Genomic DNA, 23,660 nt, shown 5'->3' on the forward strand with positions numbered 1-23,660 from the left:
TGGCATCACTTTCACTTTTTCCTTTAGCTTTAAATTGATAGCCAGTTTGGGTAGAGCAGGTTTCTGGTGCTCCCTCGGCCTCTGCATGAAGTTTTCCTTTAATGTATTCTTCTGCGTTTGCTCCTGTGCTGCCTTTCTGCTTGAAACCCAGGTGGGTGCTGGGGAGAGGCAATGGCTTTGTGAATAAAGATGCTGGCACGCGGAGCTGCTCCCCACTGCGGGGCGTGGGTGTACCCCCAGCAGATTGTTTCATCTCTCCCCGCTTCAGTTTCCTCCTTTCCAGTGGGGGGTAACGGTGCTGACCACCCCTTTTACCGCTTCCTAAATGTCAAGAGAGGCTTTTCAGTGTCCCTGAAACATGTTAAAACCTCCCGATTGGAAAGGCAGACAACCAGGGGGGCAAGGGGCGTGCTGGCTCCCGCCTTGTGCCGTGAAGACCCCTTGCCATTCCCATGGGATAAGCCCATGAGAAGCCTCCACATGACAGCCGCATCCAGGCACGGGCTGGAGCTGCCTGCGGCTGCCTGCGTTTCAGGTGCAGCAGAGCTGCAGAAGGAGTGATGCTGATCCTCCCTCGTGCAGACGGCATGCAGCCCCTCTTCCCTCTGCATGAGCCTGATGGTGCAGGGGTGGATCTGGGAGAGCTGCTGGCCCGAGACCCCCGCCCCAGGTCAGCACCTCCGGCAGCGACCGAGCTCCAGCCGGTGTGGGATGCTGTGGTTGAGTAGATGGAAAGGAGCATCTTTGAGACGTGGCAGAAAATCAGGCCTCGTGGTGTTTGTGGGTGGGTAAAAATGCCCCTGGGAAATATCTGACTCTCCAGAAATAATGAAAATACAGATATCTGTACTCTCCTCTGGTCATATAGTTGGGTTCAATGGCTTGTGCAGGCTGTTGAGAAGCACACCAAGGCAACTTAGCAGCAGAATGTAAACTGGGGCCAGCTCTTTCATCTTTGGTGTGAATATCTGTCATATGAAATTTTTATGACCTGTTCAAGAGGCATGGCTCAGCAGTTGGGAAAACCATCCCTTTTGGACAGGAGCTTTGCTTTCATCTCCATTCTGCCCTTCCCAAAAACCAAAACCCCAAACCCCTTCCTCTTCAAGGTATCTTGAGTTATTTAATGATGTGCCGGGTGGGATGCTGCGAGGCTGGGCAGCTAGCAGTGCGTGCCGGCTGGGGCAGGGGAAGAGGTTAGGGCTGGGGTTGTAAACCTCAGGCTTCAGGTAGGTCTGCCAGCTATTCCCTTAGACTCTGCCTGCAGCTGGGAACCCTCCCACACTAAAACTATGACTTGAACAGCAGGCTTGACACTGGTAAAAGGAAAGAAATCCAATTGTCAATATAGGGGATGTGGTATCTTCAGGCACTTATCCTGTCTAACCTTCTTCTTTTCCCCTTGTGTGGTTGGCGTGATCCTCACACTGGGACAATGCACATTTAAGGCCGTAGACTTTTCCTAACTTGTGGGTCTTTTAATTGTTCAAGCCTCTTTGTGCATTGGGGAGGGTGAGCTCCAGCCTGGTGTGCCTGTGTATGGAAGATCACACGGACATGTGTCTCCTGAGAGCCTTCAGAGTTGTCTCTTGGAGGATCCTAAAAGGACATGCTCTGGGGAGAGACTCAGCAAGCATCCCTTGGGGAGAATCTAAAATGCCATGGAAATAACTGCTGGCAGAGGAAGGGAGGGATGAGGAGAAGATGCCGGGCCACGAGGAGGAGGCTAGCAGCAATTTCCTAATGTAGATGATCCCTGATGAACGCTTTCAGAACACCTGTATGCTCTGGGGGATGGCAAGTGGCGTGTTGCTCACTAACTTGAATATCCTCCTCCGAGCAAGGCTTGGCAGGCGGGGAGCTGCAGTCCCGTGGGACCTTGCCCAAGATGGCAACTTGTGTAACCTAAAAAGTGAGGCTATCTCCTTCGCTAGCAGCTTTTCACCAGCACTTGCCAGGTGGTGATGAGACTTGGACCTGATTTTAGAAGGGGGGAGAGGAGGAAGGGTACAGTTAGGAGGAGCTGGCCCTGAATTTTGGGTGCTGCCCCTAGTGATTGCTGAGTCCTTTTGATGTGAAAGCAGATGGTCTAGAAGAACCTCAGAAACAGTGGCAGTAGAGCTCTTCAGTGCTTTGGACAGCGCGGCAAACCACTTCCCCAGCTGTCACGGGAAGGTACGTACAGTTTTACAGCATTAATCCAGGGAGAGTTCACTTAATGAACCCTCTCGCTCGGCTGCTCTGCCTGATCCTGGCCACTTGGGTAAGCAGCTTGATGCAAGGATTTGTGTGATTGATCTTAAGAGCATTACCCTTGCGGGGTTTCACTGCGAAGCAACCTCGTCTGCTTCCAACTCGATTGGGGACGAGTTCTGCAGACTGTGAACACTTCTCCCCCTTGCTCCCCTGACACTGTAAACATCTATTCACTTAATCTTTTGTTGGAAGGTGATTATGGGTATGGAAGGAGCTTTATCCAGCATGACACGCTGTCATTTTGGTGCAATATCATTGAGATGCTTCCAAGTTGGCTCTCTCTCAGCCCAAGGAAGAAAGCAGGTGCCTGGAGGACCACGTTCTGCTAACGTGGCTACGATCTGGACTGCTGCCCTAGAAATGAAAGGCTCCATCTTGCCATTACCAAGCCCCCGAGCCAGCCGGTCATCCCCATTCCTGTATTTGCAGACTGCCTGCTGACACAGCAGAAACATTATTTTTACACTATGGTCCCCTGCACTGACTCCTCCTGCAGTTTAGTTTATCCTGCTCTTTTCTTAGTTACGTTAAACAGAGTTAATAATGTATATTGTGCTGTTCACCCTAATGATGATGATGAATGTTTTAGACTGGTGTAATGAGACCACCCTTCACTTCTTTCTGCAAAAGGAGGAGGAAGTCTTGATTTCTGTTTCTCTGAGGTTATAACATAGGCTGTGATGCTTTTGGTGGTGTAAATCAGGAATATTTCTGTTATCCATGGTACATTTTGCAATGAGAGGTTTCCCAGCACTTCAACCGAATGTGGAAAATTTTAGATTCCTGAAAGACAGTTGTTCTCCAAAGACTTCAAGTTAAATCAGCTGTAATGAAATGAGAGCCTTCAAATAGGCAAACTGATTATTTTTTTTTTTAATTGACTCGTATTTCACTTCGTTTCATTCCTTGGTTATTCCCTTATTCCCCTGGAAAGATGTTGTTCCCATCCTGCTAGTCCTGCAGCCAGTCTTGTCTAACTCACACACTTGTTTGTGAAGGATAGGATGATTTTAAGAGGGCAAAATGCAGCAGTTGGCTCTCCTTTAAGCAGTGTAATGATAGAAAACAGGCACAAATCCTTTCCCTTTTTTCTTCTATCGCTCCCCTTTATGTCATCTGTCTGCATGTCTGATTTGGGCAAATTAAGCAGCTATTAGTAACCTCTATTTAGTGTTGTCAGAGGAAGGGGCAAAAAATACTGGAACCTGTGAGGAAGGGGCAAAAAATACTGGAACCTGTCTACATTTATGGTTTGGTTTTTTTCCTTCTTCCCTTTTTTTTTTTTTTTTGAGTAATTCATCTGGATTTTTGAAAGAAGCATTACTCAACGGTTTCTGTAAATTACGCGAGTGGCCAGAGAGCTGTTCTGCACCCATGCAGCAGAAGGTTATAGGAAGCAGGAGCTCGGCACTCATAGGCAGCTTTGCCTGCCTGGTGAAGAATTGATGGAAACTCTTTGCTGGGAGTGGGGGATTGGCTCAGATGTCCTCCAGCGGTCCCTCCAAGCTTAACTTATATGTTTCTATGGCACCCGCGAAGGCCCCAGAATAGGACACTGGGGAGCCGAGCCAGCAATGCGGCTCAGCAGTGGCCTTAATTCTGCAAAGGGGGCTGCGCAGAGCTCCTTGGAAAAGCAAGCGGTGTCATTCTTTCAAGGCGAGCCAGCACCCGCTTGTGGGGACGGGACCGAGGTTTCTACCACGTGGGTTGAGAACGCAGGAGCATGACCCAAACGTGCGTCGCAGCAGCCCTTGGGGTTGGCGTATCGCGGTCAAAACCCAGCGCTGCCGCTCTCCTCTGCGGGACTGTCCTAAGCAGGCGATGAGCTGGGGCGGTGAGGTGGTAGCAAGCCTCTTTGCTCTTGTATGAACATATAAAATATTTAGAAAACTCATCTAATACAGCTGTTGGAGATGTACTAGTAACTTCACACCTGGCTGCATGCACAGAAAGCGGGGATTTCCTTGGGTTGTAATTTCTACGGGTGTGTTTTTGAAGCCCATGGCCAAGACCTGAAGATAGGTTTGGTAGGGCTTGGCAGTAATTGGGCAGTATTTGCATAATGATAGTAATTTCCTTGTTCTTATTTCCTAAATTTGGTTTACAAGACCATGCTGCAATGTGACTTAAAGCTGTAAGTATTTGTCTCTGTTGGCAGTTGGAAATGTAGTATTAGCTGTGACTCTTTACAGAAATAAGTGCTCAGTGTTGGAGCTAAATTGAATAATATGGTGGTGTTCGTATCTTAATCTTCCAAATAGTGCTCTTAAGTTCACTACATTGATGTTTGAAAGGCTTAAAAATAATAAACTCCATTGTATAGAGCTTTGAATACAGAGTGGAGGCTTAGGAATTGCTGGCAGTTCATGGGCAGGTTCGCTAACACATGGCAAGGAAGCAATTCTCCCACAGCGTGTCTGAATTTTTTTAAACAAATCTCCTCGTGTCAAGGCCTTGTGATCCACAAATTAATAAGTACATCAATATTTTGAGTAAAGGCTTGCAGCAGGCCTCAGCCCAAAACCCCAAACCCTTTACTTGGGCCATCATACTGTTTTAAAACACCTCTCGTCTTCCTCATCAGTCTGCCACAAGCTGTTTCCACCCGCCCGCTATTGAGTAGGGTAGGTGGAGTGGGCTGGTGAGCTCGTCTTCCAGCCAACGAGAGACTCCACCGGCTGGCCATCGGCAGAGAGCTGAAGTCCTGAGCGCGCGTACCATGTAGGAAGGTAACAACCCAACTCCCAACCTTCTGCTCTTCCCAGGAAAGGGAAAAAAGCCAAATACTTGGTGATTTATTTTTTTAATGGCGTTCAAAAATTGAGGTGCCTGGGGAATCGAGAGCTCTGAAACCAGGGAGCTGGCTTTGCTGATTTTTCTCGGAAGATGTCTATAGTTGCCCTGCATCCTTGTGAATGAATTTTTAAATGAGGAGTTGCAGAGGGCAGCTAAGGCAAAGGCTGGTTAGACCAGCAGGCACTATTTAAAAAACAAACAAACATAAAAACCAGGAGAGGGAGAGGAGAAGAACATGATTTGTTTATCACAACTGTACTTGAAACTAATTTTAAATGTCTGTCTTCTGAGAGTAAGGAAATTCCTTTTGCTTCCAGCAGTAAATAACTGGGATGCTTTCAGCTCACAGCTGACCTAGAGAGGATGGTGAGTTTTCAACTGAAAAAATAATTGACTCTCCAGTAAGGACAATCCATTCCAAGTGTCACTAAACAGCTGGAGAAAGCGAAGAGTCCTGACAAGCACGGTTCATATCACAAATAACCCTTGAACTTTGTTCTGTGTCTCTGCATACTGTCAAGGGTGGTTTGACAAATGGTTTTGAACAAATACAGTTTTCAAACTGAAGAGCAGATGGCAAGGATTGTGTTTGGCTGGCAGGTGTGTGATTTGGACGCCTGGTTCTTGCCCATGGAGATCTCGAATGAAATCCCAAATCCATTTTTCTCTTACGATCGGTCCTAAAAGAAGTGGTGAGTATTTCAGCGAAGGGGAGAAGGTTGTCCACTCTGTGCTGTTGGGGATCAGTGGGTGAGGGTTTGGTGGTAGGGACTATGTACTTCTCCATGCCCACTCTTCTCGGTAACTGAGTGGTGGAGCACCTAATGTTAGCTGCGGTGAGGAGGACTTCTGACAATTGGTTTCTCGTCAGGCATAGCTCAACAAAGGGTTTGGCCATTAGGATGCTGAGCTCTCTGAACGGTCTGGCCTACTCTATGCCAGCAGGAGCTATTGGGAAGTGGGGACTTCTGGAATTCTGTCACTTATGTAGGTACTAAAACGGAGCTGGACTTCTTTGGAAAATGGTGTTCCAGCTGAAGGAGCTGAAAACTTGCCAGTCTGACCATATGCTTCTGAAGTTCTTGTGGTTCAATGCTTTAGGCCAGGGTATTGTCTATTTAAGGCAATGGAAGAAAACCCTGTGCCACTCTTGCAGAGTAGGTATGTGGACTGTAAGCATCAGGACCAAATGGTAGTTCTAGAATTAGACGGTGTCCCTAATTTCCCTCTTCAGTTTTAAGTGGATGCAGCATTCTTCACTTACAGTCTCAACTGTTGTGTTGCATTGTTGTATGGGGTTGAACATCTGCCCCTTCCAGCCACAAAAGTGGCTGTGTTCCAGGGATGGGTGGTTTCTTTCTATTCAGGGATCCTCTGAGGCCTGGAAAAGCTTGAGTATTAAGGATGACATATTGTCAACTGTTGCAGATCTCCTTGGCTCCCCTCCTCCCAACATCTGCAAGGCCAGAGTTGGCCATCTTGGTTTGTCCATGCACCATGCATAGCACGGAAAGACCCTGGCCCTCCCAGCTGCTGCTGCTGAAGAGGGAGTGGGGCCTCACCAGAAACCTGTCCATCCAACGCCAAAAATATTTGTGGTCCCAGCCACTAGGAAGGGGAAGATCTGTCGTCAGCTCCTTAGGGAGGGCTGTGTTGCTGGGACCACCCATCGCACCCTCGCTACTGGGTGCTCATCCTCCATGCAGCACCTCTGCTCTGGTGGTGGTGTCCTGCTGCGTGGCAGGGAAAGGAGCAGGCAGAGCAGCCTCGGCAAACCTCTGCAGGAGTACTTTGCCCCACGTTAAAAATGGATGGGATGCTAGAGCAGAGCGGTGGGGGGACAAGGTGCGAGTCCCACGCAGGTGCCTCAGCCCAGTATTTCTTTCCCCCAGCATTGTGGTGGTGATTGACTGTTGTTCACTTGGCAAAAGCCTTTTGAATATTCATTTGCCTGACGGGAGATGAGAGTATGGTAGCTCCTTGAAATCAGCTTGGGGAGGGGAAGCAACTAAGACTGCCTTTTTCTTGCTGCTAGTGCTACTTGAACTCTCTCAAATGCATACTTCACATGGATAAATGATTGCGGAGAGCTCAGCCTACCTAACAAGCCTGCTCTTGTAAAGCAGAAATTATAGTGCTGGCATACTTGCCATCCTCATTCAAAAGCCCATTCCTCATTAATATCACTTTATACGTATTATTGCAGCTCAAAATGCCATTCCTCTTCTCCCCACCCATTTCCTTGACTGGCTGTGACATACAGGAACTACACCCAGTGCTTGACTCGCCTCTCCTGACCTTTTGTAACTTGGCTCCAAACTCCTTTTTTTGGGTCTTTTGCAAAACACTGTCAGAAGGGAAAAATCCTTTGTTAAAACACAGCCAACTCCTGCCTCAACGTGGAACAGTTTGTTCTGCTAAAAGAATGAGCCAGTTCAGTGAGCAGAAAAACATTGCCATAAACCAGCGGACTCAATAAGCTGCAAAAGCCATCGGCTGCGCTCAAGATCTGAAAGGTCGACTCTGAAGCAGGATCCACAGGGGAGAAAAGAAAAAAAAAAAATCCACGATCCCGACCTGCCAAACCCCGTTTCCTTACTTTCAGACGAAGTATTTTGCGGTTGTCTTTTTGGTTATAGCAACTGTAAGTGGGGGAATGGGAGCTGATGCTGAGCCAGAACGTAACGCAGCGTTTGAAGCTAGCATATTGCAAAAGGGCACGGTGGATGAAGTAATCCAAAAATGCTCAGCTGGGAAGGGGCTGCAGCACTGTAACAGTCTTCAGTCTGTGCTGCAGATGGGCTCCAGCGCCCTACGCTTGCTGTCTGGTACTATTTAGTAGCTTGGTTTAGTCCTTCCCACCCACGTCTTGTTTTAAAGCTCTGGACACTCTTTATTTCCCTGGAATTGCTGCAGGTCTGTCACTTACGTGGCGGCTCGGTAGCTGGTGATCAGCTTGTCTTCAGCAAGCATTTCTTCATTGCACGAGGGACTTGGATGCTTGGTGAGAAAACAGCGTGACCCTCTAGCAGGCTTTCGGGTTTGTGGTTGTGCAGTGGGGTCGTTTCGGTGCTGGTATAAAACCTGACACTGGTTTTCTTTTAACGAATTTGGTGCTAGCATCTAGAGCTGCGGTTCCTGAGTTTGGGGTGATGGCCCCCAAATAGGATCACCCGTACGGAGGTGGATGTGCAAACCTGGAAATGGGGTTGAGAGCAGTAGTGCTTCAGAAACCCGGGCTGGGAGGCTTCCCCCAAAATGACTCCTTGGGACTGGGCAGGCTACAGCAGCGCTGAGAGCACGGTGGGCTTCTGCCCTTGGTGTGCTCTGTTGCCATCGGGTGTGAACACCTCACCAGCTTGGTCGAGCGTTTCCTGCTGATTTAAAAGACTCTTGTACCCTTGTCAGAAATTGAACATGGACTGAGATCTATCTCTCTTTCTCATTTTGCTTTGGGAACTGCGAGTCTTTACTCCGAGCTCCCCCATAGTATTTTGGCTTGGAGCCAGTTCTGCAATTTCAAATAATAAAAATCCAAAGTAGTATATTTTAAGTGTAATCCACCCCTTTTCACATGCATTCCAAAGGGCTGCATCTGCCAAAGCTGGTCTTGCCCTACCTAAATGGTGATGCTTGATAATAAGCTCTAAGCGTGGGCTCGCAAGGCATGTAGCAAGTCCGAACGTGGTGTGGCAGAATATTACTGACCTGTGTGGGGCCGTCTGAGGTGCCTGTGATCAAGCTGCAATCATGCACAGATCCCTGACAATGCAAACAAGAAGAAAACCTCCTAGAGAAAGCAAAAGGGGCTGAAATCGGAGCTCCTGTGCATTTATAAACATGACCGATGTTCTCGTACCGTCCTGTTCCGGCACAAACCGCCGTGCTGGTATTCACCAGCTGAGTGAGAGGTGACGGGAGACCCAGATACGGACGAGCTGAGGGACTTCTTGAAGCTCCATGAATGCTATCTGGTGTCCTCTGCTGGTAGCGTTAACCTCGGAGCTGGCTCTGTTGAGAGATGATTATCTGCCTGTTGGACCTTTTCCTTTGGGGGAACGCCAGGAATGTTTTGCAACATGGACAAAATGTGAGGATTGAAGCTATGGAAGTGGGTCCCTGGGATGCTGGGACTGTGAACCCTGCTAAGGTAGCGTAACTCGGAGCAAATCTGTAATGAAGCCTCTATGCCAAAAGAGAGATTTTTTTTTTTTTTTGGAAGATATTAATGGTATGATTGCATAACATTTATTTTGTGCTCGATCAAATGGATGAGGGCAGAGGAAAAGGAGTGAGTGAATTAATGTTAGTGATGTTCAAACAGAAGCACGCAAAGCTCCGAGGGATGATCAGTGGTTTTGTTTTGATGTGCGTTGTGTTTCTTTTTATTCCTGACATTTTCCTGAAATATAGCACACAGGCTTGTCTCTAAGGGGGGCACATTGCCAATAGTCTAAAGGTTATATTATCCTAGTGACCTATTTTTATACTCTAATCGCGTCCTGTTTCAGCCACCCCTTTCTAGCCTTCCATCTCGCTTGGTTTTTTGCTCATCTGAAAAAAAAGCGGAGATAATTACCGTTAGTTCCCCAGCGCTAAGGCAGCAAGCCAGCCTCTACCCAGGTAACGGCAGCAAAGGCGAGTTGCTGCTGTTTTGGAAGCACGAGAGCAATCCGAAAACGCAGCTCGTAAATGGGTGACGACTTGAAACAGGGCGATGAGGAGTGTTGCGGGGCAGAGGAGAGAGGTCTTCTCTTAAAGCAAATTTTAAATGGAGAAGTACAGCGGTTTGTAGAAGGGCGAAATTTTAATGAATAGCTCTGTTTAACTAGCCTAAATGGGAAAGACGCTTTTCTACTCTAGGCCTGCCAAGTAACGGAGAATGAATACGATTGTTCGGTCAACCGGCTTCCACTGCCTTTAGACTGTACATGCATTTTCAAAGCCAGGCTTAAGCTACAAAGCACCCTGACCAGTCGACATAAAGAGAAATTGTTCCTTAGTACAAATGTTGACTATGTGATGCTGCTTGAAGCTCAAAACTGCTGAAATTTGTGCGTGTGTTTCTACATTTGCGTGGTGCAAAATAATAAGATGCGAAGAGGCTTTTCTTGGCTGCGTGGCTTCTCTCAGGTTGTGGTTATTTTATTGCTGGTTGCTTTCCCTGTTCTTGTTGAGAGCACCTGAATTTTGAGTGCCTGCAGTGTTAGTGCAGTAGCAATCTGCTCTGGAGGGGAAAATCTCATTAACTGTTCATTCATGGGAACTTGCAGTTCCCTGTGGGGTTAAACCCCAAAAGAATTAAGCGTGTCACCCCTTGGTCTGGGTTATGGACCGGGCTCTGGGCGGCAGATGCTACCTACAGGTGCCAGCCCTAGGCGAGGGCACGGCGAGGAGATGCACACCGCTTGCCAGGAGCCAGGGTGATGCTCTGGTGCTGGTCTTTTCAGGCTGCTGGAGATGATCCCATCCCGTGACTTCCCTTCCAGCTGCAGGCTTTGCAAACAGTTACCCAGGGAGGATGGCTGGATCCCAGCTAGCCGGGATGCACAGCCCCAGACTGGGAACAGAGGAGCTCAGCCCTGCCAGATCTTGCCTTTTCCTCTGTTAGAGAGCCGTGCTGGCGCAGGTAAGAGAGGTCCCGTCTGCACCCGGGAAGTTGGGATTTGCTCTGGAGTAGTGGGCTGTTGACTCTAACTGTGTCTCTCCGTAGTGAACCACAGGGATGTAGCCTGGAGAGGTCTTTGCTGAGTTGCTGGAGCGTGTCCATCCACGTAGCGTGTCCCTGGGATGGATTAGCAATAGCTGCCCTGTTCCTGGCAGGGGTCTGTGTCCTTGAAGCCCGTTGGTGATGCTGCTGCATGCCCTTTCCCTGCCCTCTGTTACGCTTTTGTTGTAATCAAAGCCTGTGACTCCAAGTTCTTGGCGATGAAACCCAGGTGAGAGCTGGCGTGGGGCAGCCTCTGGCCAGGGAACAAGCCTTTGCCACGTCTCACCTGGGTCTGGAGAGCGCAGGAGCCTCCAGCCTTCCTCTCTCCTGCCAGCCCTCACTGGGCACATTTTGGCAATAGATTAATAAAACTGGTGAAACTCCTACATGACTTCTCATGAACGGACTCCAAATGCAGAACAAATGTTCATGCCCAACCGAAGAGAAATAGAGTCCCGGGACCGCCGTGGCCGGCAGCAGGGCGGCCACGGGGCTGTGCCCCTCATATACCTGCACTCGCTGCTGCGTGGACCTGTTTTACCTGCCCTCCCCAGCACCCAGGTAAATGCACCCAGTCCCAGGCTACTGAGCTGGCACCCAGTGCTGCCCAGAGCAAACTGGGTGTCTGCTGTGCTGGGGGGGGACCCGCTGTGAAACACGGTGGGATTTCCCTCTGGGGTGCTTGGTGGTGGGAAGGCAGCTCAGCCCTTGGGTCTGGGTGCTGCAGAGAGCACCCACTTGTTAGTGTTGGCCACAGGGATCTTTTATTTACTGGTCTTTACTTGCTAATTACTGGTGGGGAGTTGGGAAGTCATCTGTGGACTTCCCAAAGACAGACATGCATCTTCTGGGCCTGGCTGGAGGTAGAGCCTAAAGGGGACAGAGAAAAACTCTCAAACACCAATTTTTTTTTCTCCTTTTATTTTATTTTTTTATTTTTTTCTCTCCCCCCCCCCCCCCCCATATTATGCTATCAGCCAGTGCCTGCAGAGTTTCAGCTTAAAAACAAACCGCTATTATTTAAAGTGCCAATATTGTGCTTGGCTTAGTATGAGATAGAAACATCAACTTTGTCCCTGACCTGGGGAGTGTGTCTGCCTGCCTAGCAGGCACCAAAAGTGTTGAGAAAACTGTTATTTTACTTCTATTTTGGTGTTGATTTTTTAAAATTTTATTTTTTTTTTTTCCAACTGAGCATTTGCTCTTCAGCAGAGCCGCATCAAACACCGGCGCCCGCAGTAGAGCACATAGCCCTCCTACCTGTCCGCAGGGAGCCTTGTCCCCGGTGTGAGCGTTGGGCACCCAGGAGATGGCTGGGGGCGGAGAAGGGTGCCTGTCCCGTCATCCCCGTGCCCGGGCGGTGGGAGCAGAGCTGCTGTGCCCGGCTCTGCGCTGGCTGGCCAGTGATGCTGCCTGGTGGGTTTTCTGCTTGTTGTTTCTAGGCGAGGTTTGCAAAAGGTCACGAAAATTAATCTTCTAACTGGGGACCTTGGCACTGTGCGGAATGAATGTTTTGCATTAACAACCTAACTCATTAATTCACTGAAACATTTAAAACCAAACCAGTTATATCCAGCCAAGCTGGAAAAAGCTGAAAGTTCATACTCAGCAGTGCAGATTTCGAAACCTCCCTTTGTTAATCTCTGCAGAAGTAAATTTTCTGAAATTGCTAAGCTCACTTTGACCGGTCTCGGCATTGTTTTATTCAGCAGAGGGAAAGCTGCTCTGCAGAGGGTTAGCAGCGCGTACCTGGACCCGCCGATGGGGACGGGAAGGCTCCTGTGCTGGGAAGGGAGGAGGGCTGGTATCGGGAGCGTTGCAGGAGGGCAGTGCTCATAGCAGCATCGTAGGTTTTGGGCTGCCTCTAGCAGAAATGCTGCGTTGTTTTCATAGATTGGGATCCTGGATTTCACCCTTTCCATCTTCCTCCTCTGTTACTATTTTCTGAATCGCTGGGGGTAGTTGAAATCACAGCTAGCACGTCTTGCGGTGCTCCTTCTACTTGTTTGTGAGCTGGAGGTGGGTTGCTGGTGTGTGGCCTTTGTGGGTCTCCTACCCGGAGGAGAGACGGGCAGCCCGGGGGGTGCAGGAGCCTGCAGTTCCCCTGCCCTCGCTGCTGGCTCCGAGTACAGGGCGTGCCGCTTGTGAGCCACAACCCTTGAGAATCTGATGGGTGGCCACCAACCTGGCTGTTCCTGTAGCCATGATCACAGAATCACAGAATTATTAAGGTTGGAAAAGACCTGTAAGATCATCAAGTCCAACCATCTGCGTAAAACTGCATCTACCAGTGGAGATGATGTTTCCCGTGGTGATTTTTGTAACTGTTTTAAGTTGGGAGCTGTGCAGACAAGCAGTCACAGCCGTACATCAAGGACGGGGAACCTCAACCCAGCCCGAGCCGTTCACCTGGGTTCGTGCCTGCCTGGCGCGAAGACCAGGCTGCTCTGCCCTCTCACAGGCGCGGGGTGCGCACCGTTGTCTCGCTGTCGTGTGAGCAAACACACGTCAGCCCCAGGGCCGGTTCCTGGTGCTTTAGATACGAGAGAAACGTACCGCCGGCCACGTGCTGGGCTGGGGTCCGACCTGGCCAAAGGAGCCTTCGGGCTGCCTTTCCTTCCAGCATTAGTTTCTCTGGGAGCATCACTGGAGCTGAGTCGGTTTGATTCTGCTTTAAGTCAGTTTTCCCTCAAATTTCCAACAGCAGTGGGAGGTTTAGGGTACAGGTTATCTGAGCTGCTTACTCTGCTACCTCACTATTAAATTAGCAGGTATCAATTAAATAGGAATCACAAATTTAAGTACAATCCCTTTGTCTTCCTGGCTGCCAGATAGCTATTCCATTCAGCTAATGTCTCTTTGGTCCAGTTCATCATGAAATAATACATAGGAAATAAAGTTCTTCACACACGGCTGTACAGGTTGGTCTGAGGCGTTTGCAGTGGGGGTATACGGAGCTCCATTGTAAGGCTGGTTTTTAATTGATTAATTTTTCTGCCATTAATTTACCCTATCTATTAAAACAGCCTCGCTTACTTTAATGACGGAGAAATCTGTGAATTATCCATTCCGTTATGTATTAGTGGTGTATTAAAGTATTAGTGCATTCCAGAAGGTGGGCAGTGAATAAAACATGCTCCAAACATGTGGTTATGCAACTGTTCCATAGAAGTAAAACAGACAAACAGTACAGTTGATTAATTTTTTCCCCAGTAAATTGGCACTGTGATTCATTTCCAGCTAAATTTGCAATCTGTGTTCTCAGGTGGCATTAATATCGGAGCCCCAGCAGGAGAGCTGTGGCGGCTGGGGCCGCTTTGATTGCATTTTTAACGAAAGTTGTTGGAGAGAGCACGGAGCTCGATGCAAATGTGCTGGTAAATGAAATGCAGAGCTTTTAGGTTCTCCGTAGGTGGGTCAGGCCGTTCGCATTTACCCAAAATAATAGCGACGGCACGCTCGCGAGAGGCAGTCCCTTAATGTGGCACAATGGGGGTCTTTGTGTATCTCCGTTGCTCTGTATCAAGTTTACTCTCTTGACAGATAAAAATCATCTTTTTGATATCTGGCGACTCCATAAACACTAGGTAAGATCCGTCTGGGACTTGAGCTGTCTCAGTAATGGAGACTCAGGAACTGGATCTCTGTCAGGAGTTTGCTGGAAATGAAAAGCTTGCAGAGGACCCAGCAGTTTCTCCCTGCCCTGTGTTCGAGCTGCGGAATAAAATTAAACAAGAATTCCCTTTTACCGTTGCTTCCCTGAAACGAAACTCCTTTCAGCCTTTAAAGCTATATTTTGCAGCCTTCAGGCTGCTCTTATTGTTTTTTCCCTCATTGACTCGACTTGGAAAGGTCATCGTACCCTGCTAGATTGTGTAATATTTAACTTAGCATCAAAAATGAGGATCTTGGGATTGGTGTCAAATGGATGCTGTTCCCCGCTGAATAGCAAAGCCCATTCATAGTTGTCCAAGTAGTCGACTTGCTAATGCTAATGAATAACTTTCTGGCCCTCTGCGGAGGGAAAGACTAACCCCGGAAAGGTGGGATGAGAGTGGCATAAAGCAGGTATTGAGAGCATGCAATTCACACCATCTAAATCCAGTTCGCAGCTTTAATACCTTTTTTATTTATAGATTTTTTTTTTTTTTAAGTTATAATTTCTAGCTTTTCACGAAGCTTTAGCATAGCAAAGAGTCTTTTCTGATGCCAAGTTCAGCGATGACTAACACTATTTACAGGACTGTTTTGTAATCTCCGATCAGCCCACATTAACGGGAAGTTACGTTTTCCCATCAGTCTTTTAAACGGTGCCTGAGAGTTGCTGAGGCCAGAGTCGGCCATCTACGCTCTCCTGTTTGGAAAAAATTATGTCAGCTTTCAGAACAATTTTAAAAAAAAATTTCTACTGAAGTTAGGGAGGTCAAATTGTACTTCCTCCATTTGATTTTTTGCGTTAGGACCTTTCATTCCTCTGTTCTAAGAGCTACTGACAAAAATAAGCAGAGGAGGTATTGCATAAGCACCACAAAGTCATTTGCCCGATCTGCATTTCTCAGTGCATGATGAGATCAGCTCAGAATATCTGATATGAGAAAGCTACTGGTGCACGACTGCTGTAACTGATAGGAGTTACCTCTGAGTCATCTGGTAGGGTGGTAAGTTGGACTTTTTTTTTTTAAATTCAAGTTTTTATGAGTGTTTTTATAAAGCTCTGTCACTGTTACTGTAAATCCCAGGAAAATCTGGCACAGAGTCTTTGTAATATGAATCGGTGCGTCCATATGCTTCCAAGTGACCTTGCGTTCTGGAAAAATACCATTTTATCCCTGTGTTTAAAGGAAAAAAAAAAAAGCAGAGTTGCTGGATAAAAGGTTGACAAAGGGGTTAAGGCAGAGATGTTGCTCCCTCAGATGTGCTGCCTTCCCTGTCATCAGACCCGTCACCAGGCAAGCGACTCCTGGTGCCAGCTCCAGCAGACGGCTCTGCTGCCCTCGGGTCCTGATCTCAGGCACGGAGCATCCGCTCTGCAGATGGCCAAGCTACATCAGGCCAGGAGTAAGGTTGTGGCTAATGCCCTGGCCTTCCACAGGCTGGAGCAGTTGGGGAACTGCTTTAGCTTCACCCCCCAAAAAAAAATAGAAGAGGGGAAAAAAGGATTCTTTTTTTTTTTTTTCTTTTCCCCAAATGTGACAGATCTCTGGTCACCCCAAGCCCGGCAAAACGGGCTTGTGTGGCAGAGAAATTACACTTTCTTAGGAAATGCCCCCAGTGCACTGAGTTCTGTGAATGCTGAAAGCTGCAAAGGCGGTAGGAGGGGAAGGCTGGGAGCCAGGAACACGCGTGCGACGCTGCCCTTGCCTTTTGGGGCCTTACCTTCTCTTGCAGCTCCAGACGAAGACTCAACAGACGCTGTTAAAACAGTAATGAAGTGTGCGTGGGGTGGGGAGGGAATCTCACAAATGCTTTGCAGGCTTGCTGAGCGAGGAGGGCTAAAATACGGGGACCAGGCTGCAGCCTCCTTGCTCCCTGCAGCAGAGCTCCAGGCGTCTCTGCAGGCAGAGGCCCTTGGCACGGGCACGGTGCTTTGAGCTGGAGAGAAACTTCCCGACAGAATGGTTGGAAAATGCCAATTTTGAAGAAATGGGGAACGCGGTTGACTTTTTCGTTAGGTTTTTGTGATGGAAAGCAGGCGGGTTTCCCAGGGTGACCCTGCCTGGTATCGCCTGCTGCGTGCTGCTGAGCCGGGAGCCCGGGCGTGCAGGGAGCCCGGGCACTGCTCTCCCCGCCGAAACACCGGTGACGGGGCTTGGTAGGGCAAGGGGAAATTTTGGTGGTTTTCCTCCTCAAACGAGAAATTGATGCGGGCTGTAAAAGAGGCATGTTTGTGTGTTTGTTTTTAAACAGGTAATTCACAAGTTGTATGTGTGAAAATAAAGTAAATCTAAGGTCAAGTTAAATTTTTCCAGCGAAAGAGGCTGAAAATGATTTATCAAGTGAAACAGTTAAATACCAGGACAGTTGTGCTTTGTCTAATGCCAAGGGAACTAACTCCTCCTCCTTCTCCTTGTCCGCAGGTTCAGTGGCAAATATGAACATTTGTCAACATTTGAAAACGGCTCCTTGGGACATCATGAATTTGCTGGAATCTAGACCACAGAGCACTTGCAATAGCACTTCTTAAATTTGAATTTAATTTAAATGAAACAAAAATAATAACCTGGCTCAATTGTAGTGATGGCTAGCAAAAGAAAATCCACAACTCCCTGCATGATACCAGTAAAAACACTGGTGCTTCAGGAGACTGAACTGGATGCTGTAGAAGATGATCGTGAAGGAACGCAACAAGATGCTCCTCCAGAAGGACCAGCAGCTAGTGATGCTGGTGCCAGTAATAGTAGTAACGGAGCTTTGTCCAACGGGCACCGCGGTATTGCTGATAGTGACACTTATATCTGTAAGTCTTGTGACTTTGGATCTCAAGACATTCATCACTTCTTTGGGCACTTGGACTCTGAGCACTTAGACTTTAGCAAAGACCCTGCGTTTGCATGTGTTGCGTGCAACTTTCTGGCAAATAGCCGTGAGGGGCTCTCACACCACAATGCAGAGTCGCACGCCGGCGAAACGAGCTTCATCTGGAGGGTGGCTAAGCAGGACAATCATACAACTGTGGAGCAAAGTCTCTGTGAGGCCGCCAGCAGCCATGACCTTCCTGGAGAGATCCCTGAAGAAGGGGTGGATGGCCAGTCTGAAATTATCATTACCAAAACACCCATCATGAAGATAATGAAAGGTAAACCTGAGGCCAAAAAAATCCACACGCTGAAGGAGAATGTGTCAAGTCAGCTGGGCAGTGAGTCAGAGGTGAAAGATGGAGAACATTCATTCCCAAATGGGTCCGTGCCGGTCAGCCAGCCCACTGCAAGTTCAACAAAATCATCTCAGATAGTGAACGGCTCCATCATAGGAAACGTGCCTGTTCTGCAGGCGGGCGTTGCACAACTTGTGTCACTGCAGCAGCAACCCCCGTTGCATCAGCAGCTACCTACGTCCAAGTCCCTTCCCAAGGTGATGATCCCCCTGAGCAGCATTCCAACGTACAATGCCGCCATGGACTCCAACAGCTTCCTCAAAAACTCTTTCCACAAGTTCCCCTACCCCACGAAAGCCGAACTCTGCTACTTGACCGTGGTGACCAAGTACCCAGAAGAGCAGCTGAAGATCTGGTTCACTGCCCAGCGGTTGAAGCAGGGCATCAGCTGGTCACCGGAGGAGATTGAAGATGCCAGGAAGAAGATGTTCAACACCGTTATTCAGTCCGTGCCGCAACCCACCATTACAGTTCTGAACACGCCGCTGGTTGCGAATCCCGGGAGCGTCCCCCATCTTATTCAGGCGACTTTACCGGGCCATGTGGTGGGGCAGCCGGAGGGGACGGGGGGGCTGCTGGTCACACAGCCCATCATGGCAAATGGGTTGAAGGGCACCAGCTCCTCCTTCACCTTGGCGGTGACTTCTGTCCCCAAGCCGCAGCCGGCAGCTCAGCACAGCACGGTGAGCTCCAGCAATGCATCGGGGGTGAAGGTGGTCAACAGCGGCCAGTCCCTGCTCACTGCCTGCCCGGCGATCTCCTCGCAGACCTTCCTGGATCCCAACGTGTACAAAAACAAGAAGTCCCACGAGCAGCTCTCGGCCTTGAAAGGCAGCTTCTGCAGAAACCAGTTCCCTGGCCAGGCCGAAGTCGAGCGGCTGACGAAAATCACGGGCCTTTCCACCAAGGAGATTCGAAAATGGTTCAGCGATAGGAGGTACCACTACAGGAACGTGAGAGGCGGCCGGGCCGTCTTCCCTGGAGACAGCGCGCTCGATTCCTTGCCCGACATAACCTTCGACGTCTCGCCCAGAGGAGCCGAGCTGAGCCCCGCAGCAGCGGCAGCCGCGCCGGCTCCTCACCACCCACCGCGGCGGCAGTCATGGCACCAGGCGCCCGACTTCACGCCAACCAAGTACAAAGAGCGGGCGCCGGAGCAGCTGAAGGCTCTGGAGAGCAGTTTTGCCCAAAATCCCCTTCCTGCGGAGGAAGAGGTGAACCGCCTGAGAGGGGAGACAAAGATGACGCGGAGGGAGATCGATAGCTGGTTCTCGGAGAGGAGGAAGAAGAAGGTGGCGGAGGAAAATAAGAAAGTGGAGGAGGCGGCTCGGCAGGAGGAGGAGAAGGGGGAAAATGGCGGTGGGGAAGGGGAAGACTCCTCGGATGAGCTGAGGGCTGCGAGTGAAAACGGCTCACTCGATGCCTCCGGCAACAACCCGAACTCGGTGGAGCGGAAAGTGAGTCCCATCAAAATCAACTTGAAAAACCTTCGAGTGACTGAGTCCAACGGCAAAAACGAGTTACCGGGCGCCGGCGCAAATGAGAAAGGGGACAGCAGCTCCAGCCGGCCACCCACCCCTCCGAAAACCAAACTGAACTTTAAAAAAACGGCCCAGCAGCGGCATCTGCTGAAACAAATGTTTGTGCAGACCCAGCGGCCCACGAACCAGGAGTACGACGCCATCGTTTCCCAGACGGGCCTGCCGCGGGCCGAGGTCATTCGCTGGTTCGGGGACAGCCGGTACGGCTACAAGAACGGGCAGCTGAAGTGGTATGAGAACTACAGGCGGGGGGTTTTCCCCCCGGGGCTGGTGGAGGTCAGCCCCGCCAGCCGGGAGGTGCTGGAGGACTACTACGAGAAGCAGAAGGGGCTGCGGGAGGAGGACCTGCCCGGCCTCTGCGAGCGCTCCCACCTCAGCGCCCAGCAGCTCAAGGTGTGGTTTGCGGTGAAGGCGGAGGAGGAGAGCCGGGGCGCCGTCCCGGAGGAGGCCTGCGCCGGCGAGACGGCGGGAAGCCGGAAAGGGCCGTGCGAGGCCGGCTCGGAGGTGTCGGAGGGCAGCGAGTCGTGGGAGCTGGGCGGCCAGGAAGGCAGCGCCGGGACCGCCGGGACCCCTGATGCCCCCGGCCCGCCGCCTGCCACGCGGCTCGGTAAGGCCCCCGCCTCGGGCAGGGCTGGCTCCGCCGGAGGGTTTGGGCGAGCACCGGGCGTTGAGCGTTTCCCATTTGGAAAGCTGAGGCTTTGGGATTTAACCGAGGAAGCAGTGAGGAAGCCCCTGGGAAAGAGGGGTGCCAGGGAAGCAGGAGGAGGGTCCGGTGAGATGCCATGAGTGCCACCGCCTGCCCGCCCCTGCCTGCCTTGGTCACTGGATGCTGGCTCCACTCTGAAGCCAAACCCTGGCTTTATTTTAAGCCTAAGTAAAACCAGCGGGAGTGTCTGGTCCCTTTACCTGCCACAGGGGAAGGTGGCCCTTGGGTTTATTTATGAAGGGGATGGGTATCTGGGAAGGAAGGGGCCTGGCTGCTGTGTCCCATGCCACCGGCTCCTGCCATGCCACCCGCTGGCCTCGGGCAGCAGACATAACGCGTGCCTGCCTGTGCAGGCAAGAGCCTTCTCCCTTCTCTCTCCCACCGCCATCTCTCCAGATGTGAGCATCCTTCTTTGGCGCCGGGCAAAGCTCGGGTGGTGAAGATGGAGGCTGCAAGGAGGGAGAGGATATGGAGGGCTGGTGTTTACAGCTGCTGGTCCTACCTCTCCTTCAGGACTTGCTTTTGAAAGGCGTGTATGTGTGTGCACACGTGTGGAGGAGAGGAGAGGTGGTTTCCAAGCCCTCCATGGGCTCTTCGGAAGCGCAGCTGGGGGCCGTTTCCTCCCTGGCGGGGTTCCCACCAGATGGGGATGGCCGAGCGCTTGCCCTGTCCTGCCGCGGGCGGCACAGCCCCTCGCCTGCTCCACACACGCAGCCCCTTGCTGGTGTGCTGGGCAGCTGGGATCTTCTCCAGCCCCACTGCCTTGCTTCGGAGCTTCCCGCACGCTTCTGCCATGGCTGCAGGCCTTTAAGAAAAAAAAAAAAAAGAAAAAGAAAAAAAGAAAAAAAATCCACTAAAATGCATGGCTCCCCTCCCTGTCTAATGTAGAGGAGATGGAGCGCGGGTTTGAATGGGGCCCTGCCCTTCTTGCAGCTGAGAGGTCTGGGTGTGCGCTGCCCCGTGCGCTTTGCTGGGGAGAGGCTGTCGCTGGGGAGGCGTTGCAGCGGGAGCGGTTTGGGGAAGGGCCGTGGGCCAGCTTTTGTGCCCATGCCAGGGCCATGGCCGTGCCCTCGTTAGCACCCTCCGAGCGTGGCTTTATGCCAACCAGAGTGAGGTGGTCCCGTCGCCCCTCGTGGCACAGGCAGGAGGTGCTCAGTGAGGGTGCACGGCTTCCCAGCGCTGCAGGCTGCGTCCCGCCTTAGCCCTGCTGCTGGCCAAAGCCCAGCTCCTCTCCCGTAAGGATTTTGAGTTTCCTGGCCCCTCTGAATAGCGCTGGCCGCCTTCTGCAGCTGGCTCCATCAAGACTCCCAATTTTGCCCATCCCAAGGCATTCCTGCTTCCCTTCCTCCCCACCAGCACCCCACCTGGGTTGCAGGCCCCTATGGTGAGCCAGAGCGTCTCTGACACCTCTGTTCTTTTCCAGAAACAGACTGAACTCAAACCACCAGCCCCGGAGGATCCACTCTGACCCTTGAGAAGAAATTTTTGGTCTTTAAGAAACCCATGGGCCAGCCTGATCCAAACCTCAGGAGCAGGACGTGGTGATAAAGCACTGCCGTAAATGAGACCTTTGAGCACAGCACACGAGAGAGCGCGCGTGCAAAAACTGGGCACTTAGCGCAGAGCTCTCGGTGGCCCAGCCGAGGAGATGGCTGAGAGCTGGCGGAGGCGGGGGCTCAGCTCACACCCAGGAAATAGGATGCTCTTGTTTGCTTTCCAGTGGACAGACTTTCAGATTTCATATTCATATACCGATGCCTACAGCTGCCTATACAAGCATAACGAATCTCAGACATTGTGTAAACAAGGTCATTGCTTAGATATGGACTATCATGGCACAGTACTTTTTTCTTCTTTTTTTTTTTTTTCATCTGTCTGTTAAGGTGTTTGTTCTCTAAAGGTTGGCATGACTGCATATATCCTCTCCGCCCTTTCTGGTCCTTAAGCCCTGGCAATGAAGGGCTTTGCAGGCACACAAGTGTCTATGTTTGTGTTAGGAAAGGTATGTGAGAAGAAAACTGCCAGTCTTGCATTAAAGTCCAGTGGGAGTTGAGTGAGGTTTTCATCCCTACGGTTGAGGTTAGATTTAGCATTGCATACTCTCCAATAAGTAGCAGGTTCCCAGACCCAGACAACCCAGGAGATGGAGTTTGGTGTCGTTTGTCCCTTGCTGGCTAGAATATTTTCCCCTGCGCTCCTGGAGACTGACTGTAGCAGGCTATTAAATCTCCAAGTCTCCCTTTAATCGCTGGGAACTAGCACATAATAATTTTTCCATCCTGACCTGGAATCCTTTTCATTGTTCAGAGAGAACAAGCTGTTCTTCAGAGAACAAATGCAGAGAATACGCAGCGTTGCTGTGAGTGGTTCAAGTCATTGTTGTCTCCAAGGGATCGGCGAGGCAGCAGCTCTTCTGCAGTCAGGAAGTTTCCCTCTTGCAGCCCTACATGACAAATCCTCCTGCAGCAGCGCTGGTAACTTCGAGTGTTTGCTCCAGTCTTGGGGTTTTCCCCCCCCCTTTTTTTTTCTTTTTTCCTTTTTTTTTCTTTTTTCCTTTTTTTTTCTTTTTTCCTTTTTTTTTCTTTTTTCCTTTTTTTTTCTTTTTTCCTTTTTTTTCTTTTTTCCTTTTTTTTTCTTTTTTCCTTTTTTTTCTTTTTTCCTTTTTTCTTTTTTCCTTTTTTCTTTTTTCCTTTTTTTTTCTTTTTCCTTTTTTTCTTTTTCCTTTTTTTTCTTTTTCCTTTTTTTTCTTTTTCCTTTTTTTTCTTTTTCCTTTTTTTTCTTTTTCCTTTTTTTTCTTTTTCCTTTTTTTTTCTTTTTCCTTTTTTTTTCTTTTTCCTTTTTTTTTTTCTTTTTTCCTTTTTTTTTTCAGTTCGTCTGCAATAGTTCTGGCGAAACAGCAAAATAAATTTCCCAGTTAACCTTCCTGCTTCCTGCTACCTGTACATTTTTAACGTGCCCATGTTGTCTTGTGTGGTTGCTGTGTGATGCAACTACTTGAAGATTTTTTTAATACTCTTTTCTAATAGAAAACAAGGTCTAGAAGGGGAACTCTGGAGCTGAATAGTCCAGCCAAATGCTGTGTCAGACCATTCTGACACAAACTAATCAAATCCCAGCTCAAAATTGGTTCCATGTCTTGCCTTCACTTTTGCTCTTGGAAGGCTATTCCAGAACTTCACTGCCTTTGAATGGTTAGAAACTTTATTTAAATTTCTAGTTTGAATTAATTCGTGGCCGGTTCATTCCTGGTTTGTTTTGGAGCCAACATTGTCCTTTAACTTAAATAGTTTTTGGTGTTTATCCACTGATGTATTTATGGAGAGTAGTCATAGCTCCTTATTTTTGCCAAGCTAACCCAGCCAAGCTTTTTCAGTAGAAGGTTTTTATTTAGTGAGAGCTTTTTAATGTGGGAGACTTTATTGTTGGTGGTAAATGATATTTATTAGAAGGGTGGGTAGCAAGCCCCAAAGGATCGGATTCAGAGATTTACAAAAAAAATCTGGTTTAAAAACAAAAAAGCTCTTTCAGAACCTCTCCCAAAGATGGTTGCTGATTTCTACCTTTATTTGCCCTTGTTTTTCCAATTCTTGCTTCATCCCCTCTTTAAGAGGCCGCCTTGCTCAGCTACTAGGAGGGATTTTAACTGCTCAGTGCTTTGCAAGAGAGAGCAGGCTTCCTCTCGCCTGGCGGTACGTGCCTGCACCTGAGCTCGCGTAGCTCCCCTGGCACGCGGTGTAACCCCCGCAGCCAAGCGTCAGCGTCTGCTTCAGAAGGAGA

General features: G+C 49.6%; 1 protein-coding gene across 1 annotated transcript; it reads left to right on the forward strand.

Annotated features, from left to right (window-relative positions):
* Positions 1-16,999: 16,999 nt before the first annotated feature.
* ZHX3 (zinc fingers and homeoboxes 3) lies at positions 17,000-21,351 on the forward strand. Its single transcript, XM_059827423.1, has 2 exons — positions 17,000-19,784; positions 21,173-21,351. The coding sequence occupies exons 1-2, from the start codon at positions 17,000-17,002 to the stop codon at positions 21,349-21,351; spliced, it is 2,964 nt and encodes a 987-aa protein (XP_059683406.1).
* Positions 21,352-23,660: the final 2,309 nt, after the last annotated feature.

This window comes from Gavia stellata, chromosome 20, assembly GCF_030936135.1.
Source record: "Gavia stellata isolate bGavSte3 chromosome 20, bGavSte3.hap2, whole genome shotgun sequence".
Classification (NCBI taxonomy): domain Eukaryota; kingdom Metazoa; phylum Chordata; class Aves; order Gaviiformes; family Gaviidae; genus Gavia; species Gavia stellata.